Source organism: Ursus arctos, unplaced genomic scaffold (genome assembly GCF_023065955.2).
Source record: "Ursus arctos isolate Adak ecotype North America unplaced genomic scaffold, UrsArc2.0 scaffold_11, whole genome shotgun sequence".
NCBI classification, from domain to species: Eukaryota; Metazoa; Chordata; class Mammalia; order Carnivora; family Ursidae; genus Ursus; species Ursus arctos.
The window spans coordinates 21,506,479-21,529,034 of record NW_026622775.1 but is presented as its reverse complement, the minus strand read 5'-3'; the positions used below and the strand labels follow the sequence as shown (position 1 = coordinate 21,529,034).

The window sequence follows — 22,556 nt, the reverse complement described above, 5'->3', positions numbered from 1 at the left end:
GAATGTTGGTTGTACACTTAAAGCTAATAGGAAGATCGGTAGGAGAAGAAAGGGATAAAGAAAGGGGGGGTAATCAGAAGGGGGAATGAAGCATGAGAGACTATGGACTCTGAGAAGCAAACTGAGGACTTCAGAGGGGAGGAGGTGGGGGAATGGGATAGGCTGGTGATGGGTAGTAAGGAGGGCACGTATTGCATGGTGCACTGGGTGTTATACACAACTAATGAATCATCGAACTTTACATCAGAAACCAGGGATGTACTGTATGGTGACTAACATAATATAATAAAAATATATTATTATAATAAAAAAAATAATTTGAAGTTGAGCAAGATCTAGATATTTACTCATTTTTGTAAAAGAACATCTTGGTCCAAGGCCAGAAACCTGTTGTTTTCTGAAAAAAGGAAAAAGGTCAATTGATTTTTTACAAACACAACTTGAAGGGCATTTAATTAATAGCCACGTTTGACTGAGTTCAGAGACGTATAACCTCATAAATCCATAGAGAGCTCCCTGAAGTTTGTTGAGAGGTAGAGGCAAAGTAAATGGAACAGTACCTGACCTAATAAATTCTCAATTTATTTTAGCTATGTATTCTGATCAACATTTCTAGTAGTGTATACTATATTATGGGATAGTGGAACTACCACAGTCTTAGAAGTCAGACTGGCCTGGGTTCACACTGTAATAAAATGAAATTACTTAACCTCCCTCTGATGGTTTCACCATGGGTAAAATGGTGATACTCCAGATTCTAGAAGAACACTTGCAAAACTGGTCTTAATTTACATTTCTGGTGTCTGCCATTTCTCTCATTGAAAGGCCTTGCAAAAAGTAGTCTATCTACAGGGAGAGTTACAGCTCTGATTAGCTTTTAGAAGAAGTTACTCAGGGGTTTTTCAGACATTTTTCATCTTGAAGGAGGAATGATGTTTTGAGTTCTTGTTCTGCAAGCAGGTATATAATGTCATAAAAGAGAAGAGAGATAAGCGAAGAGAAGAGAAAAGCGTTGTCAACTTTAAATATCAAAATCAAACTTGGGTAGTCCTTGACAAAAAAAGCCCGAGTTGGTAGATGGACTCACTCTCAGAACAAGTATAGAGAAATATATAATGTTTTTAAACAGGTTTTCTGTCTAAAAGATGCATAGGAATTAGTGAATACTCTTTTCTGCTTTAGATAAAAACTGTTACCTACTCAATAGAAATACTTATCCCTAAAATTATAATTAAAGATTAAAAGGACACTTCGAATGAAATGGTAAATTTATAATATGAGTGTGTATTTAAATTAAGGTAATAAACAGCTATAAAACACACACACACACACAAAAAGCTAATGTAACATAGTATGTCAACTACACTCAAGTTGAAAATTATTTTTAAAAAATACACACACACACACACACACACACACACACACGGCATTTTATCAGAAGAAAGGGCTTTTACCTGTGAGATCTAGAAACTGTTTCTAATATAAGTAAGTTCTTTGAGGCTGTTTCCTCATTTAGGTCAGTCAGCTGAGTCCTGTGGTACTTTTTTCACTTTTGTTCCTTTATTGTAGCTATGCAGTTAGGTTTTTTTGTACAAGCCTTTACAAATAATACTTTGTCCTTATTTCTGTCATCCAACGTATTAATAGCCCCTTCCAGCTTTGTGTCACCTGCACATACAGTGTTTAATAGTATTATAACAGATAATCACACAATCTGAAACTTGGGCTTTCAAGCCATGAAACTTTAAGAAGGGGAGAGAGAAACAATTCCTGTGCCAGGGTTTATGTTGTAGTTTTTGAGTAGGTTTGAATGTAGTTTTTCAATATTGTACAATGTCTCTCCAGCATGTCTATTTACTGATAGAGTGAATTCTAGAAATAATGGCCTTATATAAAATATAAATAGCCACACTTGTTTCTGCATTGTCATCTTACTTAATTTTGTAGTCATTTAAAAAAAATTTTTATCTTATTTCTCAACTGTTCACACAATAGCAGAAGACAACTCAGCTCATCTAGACTTAGACATAATGATTTTAGACTTGATTTCAGTCTAAATTTCATTCATTTCATTCATTTGAATGAATTTCATCCATTCATTTCATAAAGATTTCAGACTTGATTTTAGACTTGAATTTTACATGTGGGTTATAAACAGAATGCTATTCATGTACACCTCTACCTTCCTACTGTAGGATCAATTGACCAATTTTCAAAAACTGACCAAGCAACTTCATGTAACTAATGAGAACATAGAAATGGTAAGTGAAAATATCCATTTAGTGTACTTGTTGATATAAACTGAAAATTGTGATTTTAATATTTATGCTGATGAAAATCAATAACAAAAAAAACCCATGTTATATGAAATGAAAATAAGTAGGCAGTACTCTTTTCTCTTTATCTGTCTTTTTCTTTCACATTCAATAGCATGACATTGTTTACAATACTTACTGGAGATCTAAAGCTAACATCTTTCTAAAATACACCTAATCTAATAGTAATCTTAGGGTTCGTAGTAGGATCTCTTGATAGTAATCTAGATTGTGAGCTTCTCAAGAGTAGGACTCATGCTTTATTCTTAATATTTCATTTATCATGCTGGTAGGTATATAATAAGAATTGTGGAACTGTTAAATGAATAGCCCAGTTTCTTAAAAATAATAGGACATTAAGGATCATTTGTTAGTTGATTGGCCACCAGTATTAATTGGTACATCTAAATTTCCCTTTAACTTTTTTCTAAAAGAAATGTAATAATTTGCCTTCCTATTTCTGCTCTTTACCTTTTTTCTCTTCTCACTTTTCTTTTTCTCTTCTTTTCCTTTCTTTTTGGAATTTTATTTTACCTCATTGTTGAGTAATACAATTATGACATCCCAGGTAATTCCTCTCTTTCCTTTCTTCATTTTGCTTAGTTACTCTGCTAATTCTTGTATGTACCTAATGAAAATGTCTTTGTTTAAGAGTGGAATTGTGCTATCAAAAGTAAGTTATCCAATTTTTTCTGCTTTTCAAAATTTTCTCCTTTAATCATATAAAAATTATTAAATAAATTTCCCTTCTGTTACTTCTAATCACTTAAAATTTTTGATAATATACTTCTTAGACATTTTAAATAGTTTTAAAGTACTCCAGAACAAAATGACTGATATCCATAATTAAGAAAGCATATTTCTACATGAAATTAATAGTTTAACCTCACATCACAGTTATTTGTTCTTTCAGTTTATCTCTTAGAATTGCAGGAATTATATAAATCTTTTGGTATCTTATACCACAGAGCCCCTATTTTGTTATAAGCAACCCCAAATCATTCTGTTGGAAGTCATGGGAATGAATATTTGAGAATTCATAGGAAATACATTAAAAATTCCTAAGGCACAAGAATTAATAGATTTTAGCCAAAATAAAGAATAGGAAGTGATGGGTACAATAAAACAGATAAAAAAGTGACAAGATGGATGAAAGAGTCATGTTATAAAGAACAAAAAAGAGACTGTCCTGGTGGTTAAGATAAAGGAATGGTAAGAGAAATTTTAAAACTTAAGCATTTTTTTAATGTACTTACTGGGTATCAAACAAGACTGCTAAATATGAAGGGACTTAGTTAAGTGATTGTAAAGATCTCGTATGTCTCAAAGAGCATTCAGAGAATAGTCACAGGAGCAAGTTTGAGTCAAAATCAAACTTGAAGAAAAGTACTCATTAAAAAGTTTTCTGATTCCATGAATAAGCTGATTAAATGAATAGGTAAAATCATTTGATGAGTACACAAGAAGTAAATATCCTTCATGACCAATACACATTTATAACATACGGGAGGTAGAATCCCCTGATGTGAATGGTACATGAAAGTACAACTTTATTTACTATGACTATAGATAAAATGGGAATTCACATTTCCTAGAGATTCTCTTCACTGAAATCATTTTTTTTTTTGAGATTTGTTCATCTCTGTAAAATTACTCAAAAATATTTTCTAATTGCATATTATTCCTTTCACTGTTAAAGATTCTCTAGTTGGAAGAGAAGTGTGTATCTATCCACAACCTCCTATCCTACTTGGTAAAACAGGGATGACATATGAAATAATCATGATCAGTGATTGAAGGGGATGCTTCCCTGGACCTTTATGAATCTCTAAATTCTAGAATACTAATATATAATTTTCTTTGTAGTGACAGAGAACACCATATTCAGATGCAGTTGTTGATCTCACTAGGCTTGCTAACAAGTTAGTTCCCAAAACACTAGCTTTCTAAAATTCACAATTCCAATTTATACTTCTCCTAATTACTCTACATCATTTACCTTAATTTAAGGTGCTCCCAAATGGTAAAAAACACACGCATTAATTATGTTAGTGCCAAGACAGTATATATAATAAAACATTAACAGTACATTAACAGACATAGAAGAATTCAGAGTTGTGAATAGGTTTGGACTGAAGTCATTGAGATAGTTTCACAGGAGAATTTGAAACCATATTAAAGGTCATCTATTTCCTTAAATGATATAGGCATCCTTTCATTAATGCTTTTCAGTTAGATGATCATCTAGCCTCTGCTTTAACTATTCCCTGAAAGAGATTTATCACTTCCTCAAAGAGTCTGTTCCTTTGAATTCTGATTATTAGAAAACTAAAATCTGGGGCACCTGGGTGGCTCAGTCAGTTAATCGTCTGCCTTTGGCTCAGGTCATGATTTCAGAGTCCTGGGATATAGCTCTGTGTCAAGCTTTCTGCTCAGAAGGGAGTCTGCTTCTCGCTCTGCCCCTGGCCCCCACTTATGCGCTCGCTCTCTCTCTCTGTCAAATAAATAAATAAAATCTTAAAAAAAAAAAAAAGAAAGCTAAAATCTTGTTAAATTTCCTCCCATTGATATATGGTTTTATCTTTTGGAGTAACAGAATAAGCTCACTTCTTCAAATCAACCCTTCAGTTTATTTGCATGTAACCATTACGTCTTTCCTGATTCATGCCCAGTGTTGCACCAAATTTTTTTTCAACTATTCTGATATGGTATAATTTACCTACCTCTCATTATTCTGACCTTCTTTCCCTGCATGTGATAGTTGGTCTCTTAAATCGTGGTCTGTGAACACTAAATTCTGGTCTGCAGTAGTCTGCTTCCCAAAAATAAAGATGCAGTCTTCACACTGTCTTTCATGTTTCAGTGGAGACATTCATTCATTTATTCCTTAAAGGTATAAGTATTTAGAATGTATTAAATCACGTGCCAGTCACTGGAAATTCTGGGAGAAGGTGGTCTTCAAAAATTGACTCGTTTTGTAGCTATGTACTTTAAATTTAGTGTTTGAATATAATGCAATGTGCATTGTAAAAGTGCATATAAAGTGAGGAAAGGAAACAGTTATTTCTGTCTTAAAATGAATGGATGATGGCAGAATGGAATTCCGATTCCGGAGGGAAATAAAATAGTGTATTAAAAATATGAAGTCAGTAAGATTGGGTAGAGTATGAGAGAAGCACAATGAAAACTGCTTCCGGGAGAGGCAGTTGGAGATATATATATATGTGTGATCTGTTGGGATGGGAAAAAACTGAAATCAAGACTTATCGATTAGGAGGTAACTATAGTCTATATGACTTTGCCCATAAGGCATATAGATAAAGATGATAAGGATAAGGAATTTGTGCCTTCATGGTAAAATCATCACTTAGAGAAGAAAATCAATTCCCTTAGAGAAATTTTTTCTACACTTGGAAGACTGCTTCATATCTTCCTTTAGGTTCCTTCTCAGACTAACCCCGAGAAAAGGATTCTAAAGCATGTCATTTATTTAGGAGATAATACCAGGGAGTACCAGTAGGGGAATGGGGAAGTGAGAACTGGGAAGCTAAAAGAAGGCAGCCAAAGGGTTTCTAACAATCATGCAAATTAATACCTTGGGTAACTGACACTTAATCCTGCCAGGGCACTTTGGAAGCCAGTGTAGAACAGGCTCAGACTTACCACCATGGGGCACAGGAGGAGTTTGAGATACTTACACATCAGTTCTCTTCAATCATTGTTATCCAGCTCTTCCAGAGCAGGCTGGGGGCATGAATTCTATAGCACCTGTTATCTTCTGTGCATTTAGGTAAACAAAGGAGATTCAAATGGCCAAGGAAAACCATAAGACATCAAAAAGCAGAAGCAGGTAGTTTGAAGTGGAGCAGGTGTCCACTAAAGTAGTAAAGTAAAGGCAAGGAAAAATGGCCAAGGTTGTATTTTACCATCAAAAACTCTTGAAATGAGTCATTATCATGACTTTGTTTTTTTCTACTTATATGCCCTACAGTTAATCTTTAAAGATGTAGTTTTAAATGTTCTAATACTGAATATTTCTATTTTTTTTTCTTGTGGCAGACTAACGAGCACTTTCTGAAAACAGTAACTGAACAAAATGTGGAAATTGAGCAACTTCGAAAACAACTTAGGTATTTTCAAAAATGAATTTTGTTATTTTATTAATAATTATCTTTCTTCAGAGTAAGTGATGATGCCATAATTTTTCCATGAGCTTTTTTTTTCTTCCTCTTTAAGCTTCTGTCAATAGCTTTCTGTATGTATGATCTGTTAGTACCGGAAAAGACTGAAGTCAAGACAGTTAGGAGGAGACAACTATAATATAAATGTAAAAGGATGTTCCATGAAGGTAAAACCAGTGCTTATGGAGGAAAATCAGTTCTCTTAGAAATATTTTTTCTGCACAGATCTTTGTATTTCTCAATAAGCAGATCCTGAGAAAGGGGTGTCAAATCATGTAGTTTATTTAGATGTAATACCAGGGAGCACCAGTAGAGGAGTAGGGAAGTGAGATGGAAAAAGACAAAGCCAAGAGACGGTTTTTAAAAATCAGGCAACTTAATACTATACATATTTATTGTGGCCCAGTGGTTTAATAATCATTGCATTAATAGACTTCACAGGAAAAACTTTTTCACTTTTTGTTCTCCTTATTCATAATACTTAAAATTCACAAGTATAGTCATAATAGGGTTTTGCTCTATGATGCAGTCCTTTAGAAATACCTTTAAATTGTACTATAAATCAACATTTTATTAAAAAATGTGTTTGTTAAATGAACCTTTCTATTTATTTTTTAGACCATCATGTATTTTGCCCCACAAAACATTTTTGCTTTTTTTAAAAAAGAATTTATTTTACACAGTTTTATGCACCACTTTTAAATTTTTATTTTATTGCATTCGTCAACTTTTTAATTTAAATAAATTTACTTTCTTTTCCTCTAGACATTTCTACTTGTGGGCTCTTATTTGGTCCTCCTTATTTCTTTAGATGTTACTGATTTTACAATTTAAAATAGTAATGGTTTATTTAATTGCAAGATTTTATTCTTTTTTTCAAGATGGAAGTGTTTTTTTTTTTTAATTATAAAAGTAATATAAGTCCATTATAGAAAACTCTAGATAGTATAAAAGTATAACAAGTTGTAGTACTATTCTGGCACTAACCATAGTTAGTCCACACTCCACAAATTAATAGCATAATCCCCAACAAGACTACCCTCCCTAGGACACAAGCTCAGGGATTCCCCAGGCCACCCACACACCTGACCAATTGGCTATAAATGCAATGTTCCACTAACCATGCAGGCTCACTAATTCTCTAGAATGGCTCAGGGAACTCAGGAAGGCACTATACTTATGATTGAAGTTTTATTAAAAGGTCACACATCAGAACCAGCCAAAAGATGAGACCCATTGGGTGAGATCTAGGGAAGTCTCAAAATTTGAACCTTCATGTCCTCTGCCCGTGGAGCCAGGGTGCATCACCCTCCTGGCACGTCACTGTGTTTACCAACTAGGAGGCTCACCTAAGCCTTAGTGTTCAGAGATTTTATTGGATTTTTATTATGTGCGTATAATACATGTTAAATGTAAATGAATTTGCTTTTTAATGATATTTCTGAAATGACTGCATCATAGAACGAAACTTTGACTCTACTTCTGAAATTTAAGTATTATGACTGATTGAATTATTGGCCACTAGATTGAATTCAATCTCCAGTCTCCCTCCCCTCCGTGGAGGTCAGGAAGTTGGGCCTATATCACATGGCTCAAAGCCCCAACTGTCTAATTACATGGTTGCTTTTTCCAGCATGGCCCAGCTCCCATTCTGAAACTATCTAGGATTCTACCTTGAGTCACTGCATTGGCATAAACTCAGATGTGGTTGGTCCCAAGGACCTACTATAAATAAAAAAGATACTGCTACTATGGGGGGGTAGTGATGGGCTTGCAACTTTAAATAGAGTATTCAGAATAAATCTCATTGAGCAGTTGAGATTTGAACAAAGACTTGAAGGATGTGAACAGATTATCCATACAATGCAGGGAAAGAGTGTTCCAAGTATAGAACTTGCTATTGCATAGTTGGAAACGTGCCTAAGGGACAGCAAGGAAGCTGGATGTCTCTGTGATCTATTGCTGAGTAGCAAACCATTCCAATACTTTGTGACTCAAAACAATAACCCATTTTGTTTATGATATGGGGGACAATAGAACAGTTTTCTGGTCTGGGCTTATTGGGCTGTATCTACTGGACTTGCCTATGTGTCTCTAGTCAGATGGTTGGTCTGCTAACAGTGTAGTAGTTAGCAGTGAATGATAAACCTGTCTGTCAATTGGCGGTTTCTGTACCAGTACAACAAGGAAAGTCTTCTTCACTTGGTCATGGTAGGGTTCCCAAAGATAGTAAGAGAGCAAATCCCAACGTACAAATACTTTTGAAGCCTCTCTTGAGTCATATTTGTTAATTACTGATGGCAGAGCCAGTTACCAGGTCAACCCAAATTCAAAGGATAAGGAAATAGATACCCCTCTTGATGGGAAGATTTTCAACATCATGTTACAAAGATGTGGATGTAGAGTGGGAAGAATTTGGGGCCATTTTTTACACTCTCTCTCTCTCACTAGTATATAGACTATATTGGAACAGAGTAAACAAGGAGGAGAGCTAAGAGGTGAAGTCAGAAATATTATGGAGAGTGGAAGACAAGGTCATATGGGGCCTTATAGACTATTGTGAGGATTTTGGTTTTTTGTTGTGGGTGAAATAGGAATGGCTTTTTGTTGGTTTTTTAGGAATGGTTTTTAATAGGAGGTTGACATGATCTGACTTATATTTTAATAGATTGATCATTCTGACTCCCATATTGAAAATAGACTATAATGAGGCAAAAATGGAAGCAAGGAGACCAGTGAGGAAACTATTGTAGTAACCTAGGCAAAAAATCATGTTGACTGGGACTGTGGTGTAACAGTGAGAGATGGTTAAGATGTGGTCAGATTCTGGATATTTTTTTTAATGTTTTATATGGTAGATTTAAGAGGATTTACTGATGGATTGGATGGAAGTAACAGAGAGATTGAGTCATCAGGCGTGACTTGATTTTCTTTTTCCACAAGTAACTGAAAATGAACTGAGAAGTCTGTGTATAGGTGGCCAGATTTGGTGGGGGAGGCAGTGGTTTGGGCCATACTGAGTTGGCAATAACTACTGGAAATCCTAATGCTGATAACCATTAGCAAGCAGTTCAACAGAGATCTGGACTCAAGATATGAGGTGTTCGATGATCAACATAAGAATAGTGTTTAAAGCCATGAGACTGGAATAGGTAAGTACAGTTGGCTCCTGAACAACACAGTTTTGAACTTCATGGGTCCATTTATATGCAGATTTTATCAATAAATACATACAGTATTGTAAATGTATTTTCTCTTCTTTAGGATTTTTTTAACTTTTTTTTTCTCTAACTTACTTTATTATAAGAATATAGTATATAATATGTATAACATAAAAAATAGGGGTTAATCAACTGTAAATGTTATTGGTAAGGCTTCTGGTCAACAGTAGGCTATTAGTAGTTAAGTTTGGGGGTGTCAAAAGTTATATGTGGATTTTTGACTACATGGGGGGTTGGTGCTCCTAACCCCCATGTTGTTCAGTGGTCAACTTTTCTTGGGTGGAAAGATTAAATTCCCTAATGAGAATAAGTCTTCCTAGATCTTTAAAAATAATCTCAGTGTAATTTGTGCTAAAACCCCTGTAGTTTCTGTGTATATATATTTGTCTGAGAGAGAGAAACTTGGTGATCTAATCCTAACATCATTAAATAGGAAAGTGCCATTTACCAAGATCATTCTGTAGAAGAATAAAATGCAATGTTATTTGCAAGAGCATGAGTTTGACAAAATAGAACAGAATAAAGAGTAAATAGAAATTTAGTATATGACAGAGGTGGCATTATAAATCAGTAGGGAAACAATCAGTTGAGGAATGGTTGCTATCCATGAAAAAAAACTGTAAAGTTTTGCTTTTCACATTTAAGTATTTATATGGTTTTATGGATTAACTATCTAAATGTAAAAAGCAAAACTATAGATATTCTTTTGAAATATCAAACAGTCTGTCTTGAACACTTTGCTAGGGAAGTGTTTCTTAATCAAAATTTAAATGCAGGCCAAAAAGGAAAAGATTGATATATTTGAATATGTTAAAATGTAAAGCTTCTATTTCAAAAATCAGTATGTCAAATGAAAAGGCAACCCATAGTCTGTGAGAAGACATTTGCAGTGCATATAATTAACAGTGCATTAGCGTTGAGGATACATTAACTAAGCATTAATAATAATAAGTAAAAGTCCATAAAAAATTGGGCAAAGGATATGAACATTTCAAAAGTCATAGCAATCAGGAAATGCAAGTTAAAATAATGTGATACTATTTCTAAATACTACTACTGAAATAATGTGATAATTGTGATACCAATTATCAGTATCAGAAATATGTGGAGTATAATAACAGTGTACAAAAGGAAATTACAATACAGTATGATGCAGTTTATATACATTTTAAATAGGGCACCTGGGTGGCTCAGTCAGTTAAGCCTCTGCCTTCAGCTCAGGTCATGATCCCAGAGTCCTGGGATCAAGTCCCGCATCAGGCTCCCTGCTCAGCAGGGAGTCTGCTTCTCTCTCTCCCTCTGCCTCTCCCCCCTGCTTGGGCTCTCTCACTCACCACTCTCTCAAATAAATAAAAAATCTTTATATACATTTTAAATATTTTAAACAGTAGTGTATATTGGTTGTGGATATATACTTCTTTATATACATATCAGGGTATACAGTAAAATATATATATATATAGTATGTGTATATATATTATAAAAGAATAAAATTTAAAAATTACTAGGACTGACATACCCTAACTTCAGGTTAGTGATTGTCTGTCTTTGTAGAGGTGTGTGGCCTTGGAGGCAGCCTAAGTGTCACTGAGGAAATGAATAGGTAAAATGTGGTGTTTGCAACCTGTGGAATACTGAGCATCATTTAGAAACATGTATTTACATGTAAAGGTATAGTTATAACAACATAGATAAATCTAAAAAACAAGGTTTATATTAAAGTAAAAAGAGATATGGATCTATAGCATAAAAACACATGCATACAGGGCGCCTGGGTGGCTCAGTCGGTCAAGTGTCTGCCTTTGGCTCAGGTCATGATCCTAGGGTCCTGGGATCGAGCCCCACATTGGGCTCCCTGCTCAGCGGGGAGACTGCTTGTCCTTCTCCCTCTGCCACTCCCCCTGCTTGTGCTCGCTCTCTGTCAAATAAATAAAATCTCAAAAAAAAACCCAAAAAACAAAACACATGCATGCAAATAACAATATATATTTTACCAGTATGTGTATATGTCCAAGAATATATCACATTTTAATGTGAACCTACAAAATGAAGGGGAATGAGAGAGGAATTGGGAATGAACAGGAAAATAAAAGAAACAAATGAGAGCAGTCTTTCACAGCTAATAGTGATAATGGGTCATGGAAAGAGTGGTGTGATTAACTCTACTCTGCACTCAAAGTTCAGAAAGAGTGGAAGAAAAAAGAATATGACTTACAGTGTATATAGAATAAATCAGGGTGTGGAGATTCTGGAAGGAAGATGAGTAAGGAAATTGATTCATAAAGACCTACAGTCATATGATGATAATAGAAATAGAAATTTAAAATGCATGTAAAAGATTCCGTATAAGAAAAATGGGCAGGGGCGCCTGGGTGGTACAGCGGTTAAGCGTCTGCCTTCGGCTCAGGGCGTGATCCCGGTGTTATGGGATCGAGCCCCACATCAGGCTCCTCCACTATGAGCCTGCTTCTTCTTCTCCCACTCCCCCTGCTTGTGTTCCCTCTCTCTCTGGCTGTTTCTACCTCTGTCAAATAAATAAATAAAATCTTTAAAAAAACAAAAAAAAAAAGAAAAATGGGCAGAACTTGGTGATATCAGGCTAAAGGACAGGGGAAGAATTTCAGAATTTTATTGCTAAAGCTATCTTCATGATCATCTTAGTTTAACTGCCCAATTTTATAGAAGAAAACAAGCTGAACAAAAGTCTCAGAAATTGTCTTGTCTGAAGTTGCACAACAAATTCATGAAATTAGAACTCATATCTTGTAATTGCTAATCTGGTGAGTTTCTAAACCTGGCTTTCTGACAGTATTCACAGCAGTAAGAAAGTCAAGAATGAGAATTAATTATTAAAGGATCATGAGTGGTTACATTGAGTTTTAACATCTGCATGGAAGTTTCATTTGGTTTTTGGACATTTGGGCCTAATGATTTTTAATTAAGGTTAGAGATCAGTAAAGCTAGTTGTGGTTTTCTAAAGCCTGAAAGGTTTTAAGTGTTTAATTGTCCATGAGCAATTTTGCCATAATATTTACTGACAGTATTCTGTAGCTTAACATTAAGCAGTTCATGGTTGTATACATAAAACTATGCTTGCTTTTCCTGCCACAGATTTGAGGAAACATAAGGATAAGCAGATGCTTCTTTTAGAGAAGAGGGTGTTGCTTTCAAGCTTGACAGATTCTGAATGATGGGGTATATTGACATTACCAGAATTTAGGTTTTGAGATGCCCCTATAACTATGCCAAGAATAACTAAATTGAAAACTCTTTAAATACTAGATTTGTTTAAGTTTATACTTGTACTAAAAACAATTAGTTTCATTTGCTGCCTGGTTTTATAGTACAAAAAAAAAATTAGAATCATGGGAACTTACAATGAAAGCTTTTATCATTTTCATTTTCAGGAGTTTCTGGTGATGCTGTGTCATAGCAGATAAAACTCTTTAGCCTAGTTTCTTTTTTTTTATATATAACTATTTTTTATTATGTTACTCACCATACAGTACATCCCTAGTTTTTGATGTAAAGTTCCATGATTCATTACTTGCGTATAACACCCAGTGCACCATGGAATACGTGCCCTCCTTACTATGCATCACCAGCCTATCCCATTCCCCCACCCTCCTCCCCTCTGAAGCCCTCAGTTTGTTTCCCAGAGTCCATAGTCTCTCATGGTTCATTCCCCCTTCTGTTTACTCCTCCTTTCTTCTTCCCTTTCTTCTCCTACCGATCTTCCTGCTTATGTTCCATAAATGAGTGAAACCATATGATAATAGTCTTTCTCTGCTTGACTTATTTCACTTAGCATTATCTCCTCCAGTCCCATCCATGTTGCAGCAAATGTTGAGAAATCATTCTTTGTGATGGCTGAGTAATATTCCATTGTATATATGGACCATATCTTCTTAATCCAGTCATCTATTGAAGGGCATCTCTCTTTAGCCTAGTTTTTAAGAACCTTCATTCACCTGCCCCCGCCCCAACCTTCCAGTTAGTACAAACTGCTCAAAATAGTCATTTTACTGTTCCTCATAGAAAAACTTTGGTTTCTTCCTTTTGCCTTTGATCATTATTCTGTTTCTTAGAAAACTTATAACTTTGAAAATCTGGTTAAAACCTGCCTTCTCCAAGAAGACTTCTCTCAATTCATTACACCAGATTTTTATCTTTTCATGTGGGTATACTCAGCATTTATTCACGTCAAGATGAGATTTTATGCTATTTCTCTTTCATTGTTTTTTTGCCATATATATTTGTCTATAATGTATATTTAGCTGACTTATGGAAATGATTATTTTTCAAGTCATGTGCTCAGATTGTACATCTGCCTTACAAATTTTTTTTTTTTACTTTAGAGAGAGAGCAAGTGAGCATGAGCTGGGGAAGGAGCAGAGAGGGGAGCAAGAGGGAGGTGGAAAGAATCTCAAGCAGACTCTGCACTGAGGGCTCGACCTCACAATCCTGAGATCATGACCTGAGCCAAAACCAAGAGTCAGAGGCTCAACCAGCTGAGCCACCCAGACGCCCCTGCCTTATAATGTCTTTGAAGGAAAGGATTGTCATTTGTAGCTCAGGAATAACTTATTTTTGTTTCATTTTGTTTTTTGTTTTAAAGATTATTTGAGAGAGAGAGAGTGCGAGCAGGGTTAGGAGCAGAGGGAGCAGAGTTGGGAGAAAAAGAGAAGCAGACTTCCCACTGAGTGTGGAGCCCGATGCAGGGTGCTATATCCCAGGACCCTGAGATCATGACTTGAACTGGAATCAAGAGCCAGCTGCTTAACCAACTGAGCCACCCAGGCATGCCTCAGGAATAACTTATAAAAGGACACAACTGTAAAGATTGACTAAAGCACTTGCTTAGGGATCCATATTAACCTTTCATCAGATTGGCATCATCAGAATATTTATGAAAAAAAAATTTAGCCACTAAGGAATTATCTCATTAGCAGATACAGATATTATCTTCATATAAAGAATCTGTAACTTTTCAATCACCTTATTTTATATTTATTGAAAATTTAAACATATACATGTCTGCTCAGAGTGTAGAAACAGTCCTTAGTAAGTTTCTGAATGATATAGCCTCAATTGTTGTAATTGGACTCATTTCATACATCTTTTGTGGATTCAACAATTTCTAAGGATGAGATCCCATTCAAATATTCTAGCTTGAAGTTCTTTTTGTTATTTCACTCACTTAAGTCAGAGGTACTAAACTGAGCTTCTTACCATATATCCTAAATATTTTTATGTTTGTGGATGATACCATCCAGTTCCTGCTTCAGAAAACCAGGAAGCATCCGAAATCCTTTGCTGTCCTAGCTCTACCCTCTAAATGCTTCTCAGATCCTCCACTTTTGTATCACTATGTTGTTACTGTTTTACTCAGTCCATCAATGCTGCAGTAACCTCCAAATTAACTTACCCCTCCCAATCTTTTTTTCATAGTCATCAAAATTATCTTTCTAAAAGAAAATCTGATCATGTCTTTCTTCTTTGATGGCTACTAAATGCCTATAGGATTTAATTCATATTACTCAAAATGATATTAAAGCCTTCTATGACTTGACCCCTGGCGACTTAACTCTATATTTTGTCAGTCCTCACCTCAATTTCCTGAACTATTTTCAGTTTCCCAAGTAAGTCATGCTATCTCATAACTCCCTACTTTTGCTCACATTGTTCAGGGTGCCTGAAATGCCCTTTGCTGATAAATGTCCTCTCAGTTTTTGAGGTTTGACTCAAGTGTCACATTTTCTAAAAATCTTTTTCCAAATCTTTATGGTTTCTTCCTCCTTGGGTAGGAACCAAGCATGCTTACCTTTGTGCTTCAGCTATAGACTGCACATACCTGTCACAACATTTTTCACACTTTAGTGTACATAATTCTTTACAAATTGATCTCTCTTTGCTAGTTTATAAGCTCCTAATTTAGCCATTTTTATCTTTATCTAACACTAGACACATGGCAAGTGCTTAAAAAATATTTTTTGAGTCAGTTAATTAAGTAAGTTGCATCCCATTGGAGGGGCAAAACTAAATTTCTGTGGGTTTTTTATTCGTGTAGTTTACCCTTGGTCTTTTGGAGGCACAACTGTTTTCTTAGACTAATTATTTAGAAAACTGTATGTTAAATTCTTCAGTTGTGGAATAATGTATGTCTCTGCTTTGATTTCTAAAGCACAACTGAAAAAAAAATTTTTAATATAACTAATAGTAGCTTTGCAGACTAAATGAAGAGATTTTTCAGTGTTTCCCATCGTGGATCCAGGCTTTAAGCTGTATTGACTTTTAAATCTGTTTTTGTTGCTAATCATCTCTAAGTTTAAATGCATGATAGACACATTTAAGTATCTTTTTATGTTTAATGTTCTATTTAAAGATGACATAAAATCCAGGAAATCTTTAAAATGTGATGGTAAAATGACTTATAATTAAATGGTTTTATTGAAAAGCATAAGAGCTGATGTGATAGGAATGTAATTTTTGATACAATTTTATTATGTTTAGTGCAACAAAGTTTAAGTTACATAAATCACTGTGTATATTCATTGTGTTCATCATTATTTTTTTTACAGATGCGTACTTTTTTCTTCAAAAATGTGCCAATAGTTTTTATATATTTTAGACATATACATATGTACCTTTGCCAGGTAATAGTTTTATTTTAGCTGAGATAACAGATTTATCTCAGATGTTTCATGTTCAAATTTGAATAATATTGTATCTTTTATTATAAAAATGCTGTGGAAATCTGGAATTCATTGATCTCCACTTTTGATTCATAGTGTTTCTTGGAAACTATCCCATGTGAGAAATGGCCCTGCGCAGATGTGCTTAGGTCGTAAGAATTGCCACGTGTTGGCAGCTAGTTTTCTGAGCATAGAAAGCATGTATTAAGAAAAGGGCTTTGTTGGCATTTTCCTATCCCATCATACTGTTTTGCTTCAATGTTACTTAAGGGGTTACTTACAGGGGCGCCTGGGTGGCTCAGTCAGTTAAGCTCCCAACTCAGTTTTGGCTCAGGTCATGATCTCAGGGTTGTGAGATCAAGACCCAAGCTGGGTTCTGTGCTGGGTGTGAAGCCTGCTTAAGCCTGCTCTCTCCCTCTCCCCCAGGCCCTCCCCCCTCTAAAAAAAAGTGGGGGTACTTACGGTTACCCCCTACTCAAAAATGTTTCTGTCTTTTCCTCTTCATCTTTAAGGAGCATAAAGAATATTAGATTTACTTCTAGAACATATTGGTCAAGAGTAGAAACAAATTCAGAACTTCATTGTTTGGAACTTTTACCTCTAATAGGGGATTACTGTTTTACTTCAAAATATGTGTCTTATTGGTATTTTATATTTTGCAAATACACTACATTTGCACACCTAAACTAAGAATGTGCTTCTGTGTGGTGTAAAGTTTAAAGAGCGTAGGCTTTGAAGTCAAACAGCTCTACATTTGTATTCTTATTTTTTATTTTCTGTTGACTTGGGCAGGTTGTTTAACTGAATGAACTTTAGTTTCCCCATCTTTATAATAGAAATAAAATGAGCTTCTGTGCAGTTTTGCAATGTACTATACTTTTACTATCTATGTTCTCCTCCATTCTACTCTACTATCCAACCTATGTAAGTAGCTTGTATAATATATACAAAGCAGTATCTCTTAGTCTCTCTCTTGTGGGGTTCTTCCAAGACCTCCAGTATATAGATGTCACCTGATGTTTCTTCAGATTACTATATTTTCTCCTTTCCCTTTTTTGAAATTGCTTGGAAGAAGAATCTGTATCTCCTATAGCCATTCTTTGGAATTTCTTTCAACTTGGATTTAGTCCCACCTCTCTTTTCTTTTCCTCAAGTTTACTGGTACCTTTTTACCTTTTTTGCCTGAAAACAAAATCTTCCATTCTCTTTGGTTGATGATTTTCCTGTCCTTCTCGAACATTTCTCTACTGCCTTTTGTGTTTGTGGCCTGATTTACTCTCTGACCTTTGTGGCCATTTCTTTTATTCCTTAGCTTTTTACACTTCTTTAGTCTACCTACTGAAAGTACACATTTCTTAAATTTCTAGCTATATTATGCACTTTTCCCCCCTCCTTAGATGATCACATTTATCCTACCCAACTTAAACTTTAATCTCAATAATACCGTTTCCCAACTATGTGCCTCTGGCTGTGATTACTTTGTTGAGCTCTGTACTTGAATTGCTAGAGCAAGGGTTTTCAGACTTTTTTTTTTTTTTTTTTTAGCAGTAGAACCCTTTAAAAAATCTTATAAATAGAACCCCAATATATAAAACTGATAACCGTGGAACTGCTATGATTGAGGTCAGGAATGCAGATCTTCCCCATCTTCTAATTAATACAGTCATCAAACCTAGGAATTTTGCTTGATACTTCTCTTTTGCTTTACCCCCCCACATTCAAATCTTGTTGGCTGTATATCAAGATTATCACAAATCCAATCATTACCTCTCTCCTATCTGTTCAAGCCGTCACTGTCTCTTGCTTGTATTTGTCTTCTATCTGGTCTCTCTGCTTTCACTCTTATCCCACTGTAAAATCATTTGCTACACACCACCAGCCCAAGTAGTCTCCTTAAAGCATAAAACGAATCACATCACTAACCTGTTTTAACACTCAGTGGATTTTCATTGCAGTTGGAACGAATTCCAAAATTCTTACTATGTCCAAAGGTACTTAAATGATCTGACCTCTCTGCCTTCCTCCCTGATTTCATCCCCCACTTTTTTTTCTGTATTACATCCCAACTAATTGTAATTTCTTAAAGTACCTTTTTTATACTATTTGCATTTATTGTTAATTCTCTCTGTTTTTTAACTCTCCCTGGATATTCCTAAGTTGACCTCATTGTCCTTAAGATCTTAGGTCAAATATCCTTGCTTAGATAGGCTGTCCCTGATGATCCAGGTCTTTCTCTCATTGTTCTATACCATGTGCTTCATAGCATTATCACTTTCTGAAATTACGTCATTTATTTTTTTGCATATATGTTGTCTTGTCTCCTTCTACTAAATGTAAACTTTATGAGGACAGGGGTTTTATCTCCATTGCTTACTACTGCATCACCAGTGCTGACAATAGTGCTTAGTACAGTCTACATTAGGTGCTCAATGAAATAAGTCTAGGGCTCCAGGAATACAGTTTAAAAAAAAAAAAAAAAACTGAAAAAGTCACCAACACTTGAAGCTCAACATGTCCTGACTGTATTCACAGTGTCTGGCATATTGTAAGCATTCAATAAATATTTGCTCAAAGAATGAATGGATGGAATCTCTTAGAGTCTATCTTGGTAAAATCTATGCCATCTTACCCAGTGAAACTGCTTGCTTATTGTCTCCATCACTCTAGTTTAGATCTTTCCTGCCTCTGGCTCATTTATTATGATCTATTGGTTAAAGAAACACACAAAACCATCATTCTAGTCCATCCTGTTTCACAAATGCCAGATTTTTTTTTTATGTTCAATTAGCCAGCATATAGTATATCATTAGTTTTTGATGTACAAATGCCAGATTTAAATTCCAAAAGTACAGCTCTGATCCCATTATTTGAGCAACTCCCCCATTGATTTAAATTAATACAGATCACTTGTTAATTGAGCCACACTGTAACCTCCCATCACCTTTCCAGTCTTATTTCCCATCTTTTCTAAGCAAATCCTACACTTTCCTACCTTCATGCTTGTACTTATTTTATTCCTTCTTGAAGCTTTCCCTTTGTCTCTGCTTGTGAGATTCACCATTTCTCTGCCAATTCTCATTTTAAATACCTCCTGCTTCAGTATTTTTTGAACTAAATGCATATATACTACCTACTCTGAATAATAATACTTTCTTTTAATCTTTGGTGATGCTTGAAGAACTGTGCTTTGCGGCCCTTCTAAAAATTAATGTATCTCACCTATTTTACTGTGCTTTGTACCACCTTGCAACACATCCTTTGTGTCTGATACGTGACAGGGGTGTGGTAAGAATTTTTGAACATGTCCATTGCATAAACCTATATAATAACAGAAAATTAAGATATTCTCCAGATTATCAGTTTTCAAATTATCAGATAATCCAGATTATCATATTTAAAGTTGTAAGAATCTAAAACTATATTTGTAATCATTGTTTACAATATTTTTTGCAAAATAAACATGTTGATTATGTCGTTATTCTGTAAAATCTAAGACAATGGCTGTATATCAGAATCAGCTATAGTGATTCTGAAAAAGAGAGATGCCAGGTACTACCCTCCCTACCCCCTTCTCCCCCAACATTCTGAAATAAGACTCAGATACAGACTATGCACATATGGTTGCAAAAAGCTCACTTTTATACACAGGAAATATAGATAACAACCGGTAGGATAGAAAATTATATTCTAACGTAAAATTCAGCAGTTGTGTAAAAATTATACACAAATGAACTATTTTTAGACTGTAGAACCTCTTTTAAAACTTTAATAGCTCAGTACATGAATTCTTTTTTTTAATAATTTTTATTTTGTTATATTAGTCACCATACAGTACACCCCCATTTTTTAATGCAATGTTCTATGATTCATTATTAGCGTATAACACCCAGTGCACCATGCGATATGTGCCCTCCTTAATACCCATCACCAGCCTATCCCAATCCCCCACCCACCTTCCCTCTGAAGCCCTCAGTTTGTTTCCCAGAGTCCACAGTCTCTCATGGTTCATTCCCCCTTCTGTTTACCCCCTCTTCATTCTTCCCTTCCTTCTCCTACTGATCTTCCTATTTCTTATGTTCCATAAATGAGTAAAACCATATGATAATAGTCTTCCTCTGCTTGACTTATTTCACTTAGCATAATCTCCTCCAGTCCCGTCCATGTTGCTGCAAATGTTGGGTAATCATTCTTTCTGATGGCTGAGTAATATTCCATTGTATATATGGACCACATCTTCTTAATCCATTCGTCTGTTGAAGGACATCTCGGCTCCTTCCACAATTTAGCTATTGAGGACAATGCTGCTATGAACATTGGGGTGCATATGGCCCTTCTCTTCACTAAATCTGTATCTTTCGGGTAAATACCCAGTAGTGCAATCGCTGGATCATAGGGTAGCTCTATTTTTAACTTTTTAAGGGACCTCCACGCTGTTTTCCAAGGTGGCTGTACCAACTTGCATTCCCACCAAGAGTGTAAGAGGGATCCCCTTTCTCCACATCCTCTCCAACATTTGTTGTTTCTTGCCTTGTCAATTTTTGCCATTCTAATTGGTGTAAGGTGGTATCTCAATGTGGTTTTGATTTGAATTTCCCTGATGACTAATGATTTTGAACATTTTTTCATGTGTCTGTTAGCCAGTTGTATGTCGTCATTGGAAGAGTGTCTGTTCATAGCTTCTGCCCATTTTTTGATTTGATTATTTGTTTCTCGTGTATTGAGTTTGAGAAGTTCTTTGTAGATCTTGGACACCAGTCTTTTATCTGTAGTGTTATTTGCAAATATCTTCTCCCATTCTGTGGGCTGCCTCTTAGTTTTTTTGACTGTTTCCTTGGCTGTGCAGAAGCTTTTTATCTTCATGAAGTCCCACAAGTTCATTTTATCTTTTGTTTCTCTTGCCTTTGGAGATGTGTCATGAAAAAAGTTGCTGTGGCCGATGTCAAAGAGGTTGCAGCCTATGTTCTCCTCTAGGGTTTTGATGGATTCCTGTCTCACATTGAGGTCTTTCATCCATTTGGAGTTTATCTTTGTGTGTGGTGTGAGAGAGTGATCAAGTTTCATTCTTTTGCATATAGCTGTCCAATTTTCCCAGCACCATTTATTGAAGAGACTGTCTTTCTTCCACTGGATGTTTTTTCCTGCTTTGTCAAAGATTAGTTGCCCATAGAGCCAAGGGTCCATTTCTGGGTTCTCTCTTCTGTTCCATTGGTCTATGTGTCTGTTTTTGTGCCAGTACCATGCTGTCTTAGTGATCACAGCTTTGTAGTATAGCTTGAAATCCGGCAACGTGATGCCCCTAGCTTTGTTTTTCCTTTTCAACAATTCCTTGGCAATTCAGGGCCTTTCCTGGTTCCACACAAGTTTAAGGGCTGTTTATTCCAGTTCTTTGAAAAATGTCGTTGGTATTCTGATTGGGATGGCACTGAAAGTGTAGATTGCTCTGGGTAGCATAGACATTTTAACTATGTTTATTCTTCCAATCCATGAGCATGGGATATTTTTCCATCCTTTTGTGTCTTCTTCAATGTCTTTCAAGAGTGATTTGTAGTTTCTAGAATATAGGTCCTTTATGTCTCCGGTTAAGTTAATTCCGAGATAACGTATGATTTTTGGCACTATTGTAAGTGGAATGGATTCCCTAATTTCTCTTTCTTCAGTCTCATTGTTCATGTATAGAAATGCAACTGATTTCTGAGCATTGATTTTGTATCCCGCCACATTACTGAATTGTTCTATAAGTTCTAGTAGTTTGGGGGTGGAGTCTTTCGGGTTTTCTATATAGAGTATCATGTCATCTGCGGAGAGAGACAGTTTGACTTCTTCTATGCCAATTTGGATACCTTTTATCCCTTTTTGTTGTCTGATTGCTGTTGCAAGGACTTCTAGTACTATGTTGAATAATAATGGCGAGAGTGGGCATCCTTGTCGTGTTCCTGGTCCTAAGAGAAAGGCTTCCAGCTTTTCCCCATTGAGAATGATATTCGCTGTAGGCCTTTCATAGATGGTTTTTATGAAATTGAGGAATGTACCCTCTATCCCTACACTCTGAAGGGTTTTAATCAGGAAAGGATGCTGTATTTTGTCAAATGCTTTTTCTGCATCAATTGAGAGGCTCATATGGTTCTGGAGTCTTTTCTTGTTGAT

At 35.5% G+C, this 22,556-nt stretch overlaps 1 protein-coding gene across 4 annotated transcripts in view; it reads left to right on the top strand.

Annotated features, from left to right (window-relative positions):
* Positions 1–22,556, top strand: part of SCLT1 (sodium channel and clathrin linker 1) — a 193,736-nt gene that overhangs the window by 49,550 nt on the left and 121,630 nt on the right. For 3 of the 4 annotated variants that reach the window (XM_026499334.4, XM_057310067.1, XM_048212355.2), the window contains 2 exons: positions 2,196–2,261; positions 6,375–6,445. In XM_026499334.4, coding sequence (XP_026355119.2) covers positions 2,196–2,261; positions 6,375–6,445 — 137 coding nt within the window. The remainder of the gene's footprint in view (positions 1–2,195; positions 2,262–6,374; positions 6,446–22,556) is intronic. The other variant, XM_057310066.1, reaches the window with a different exon arrangement.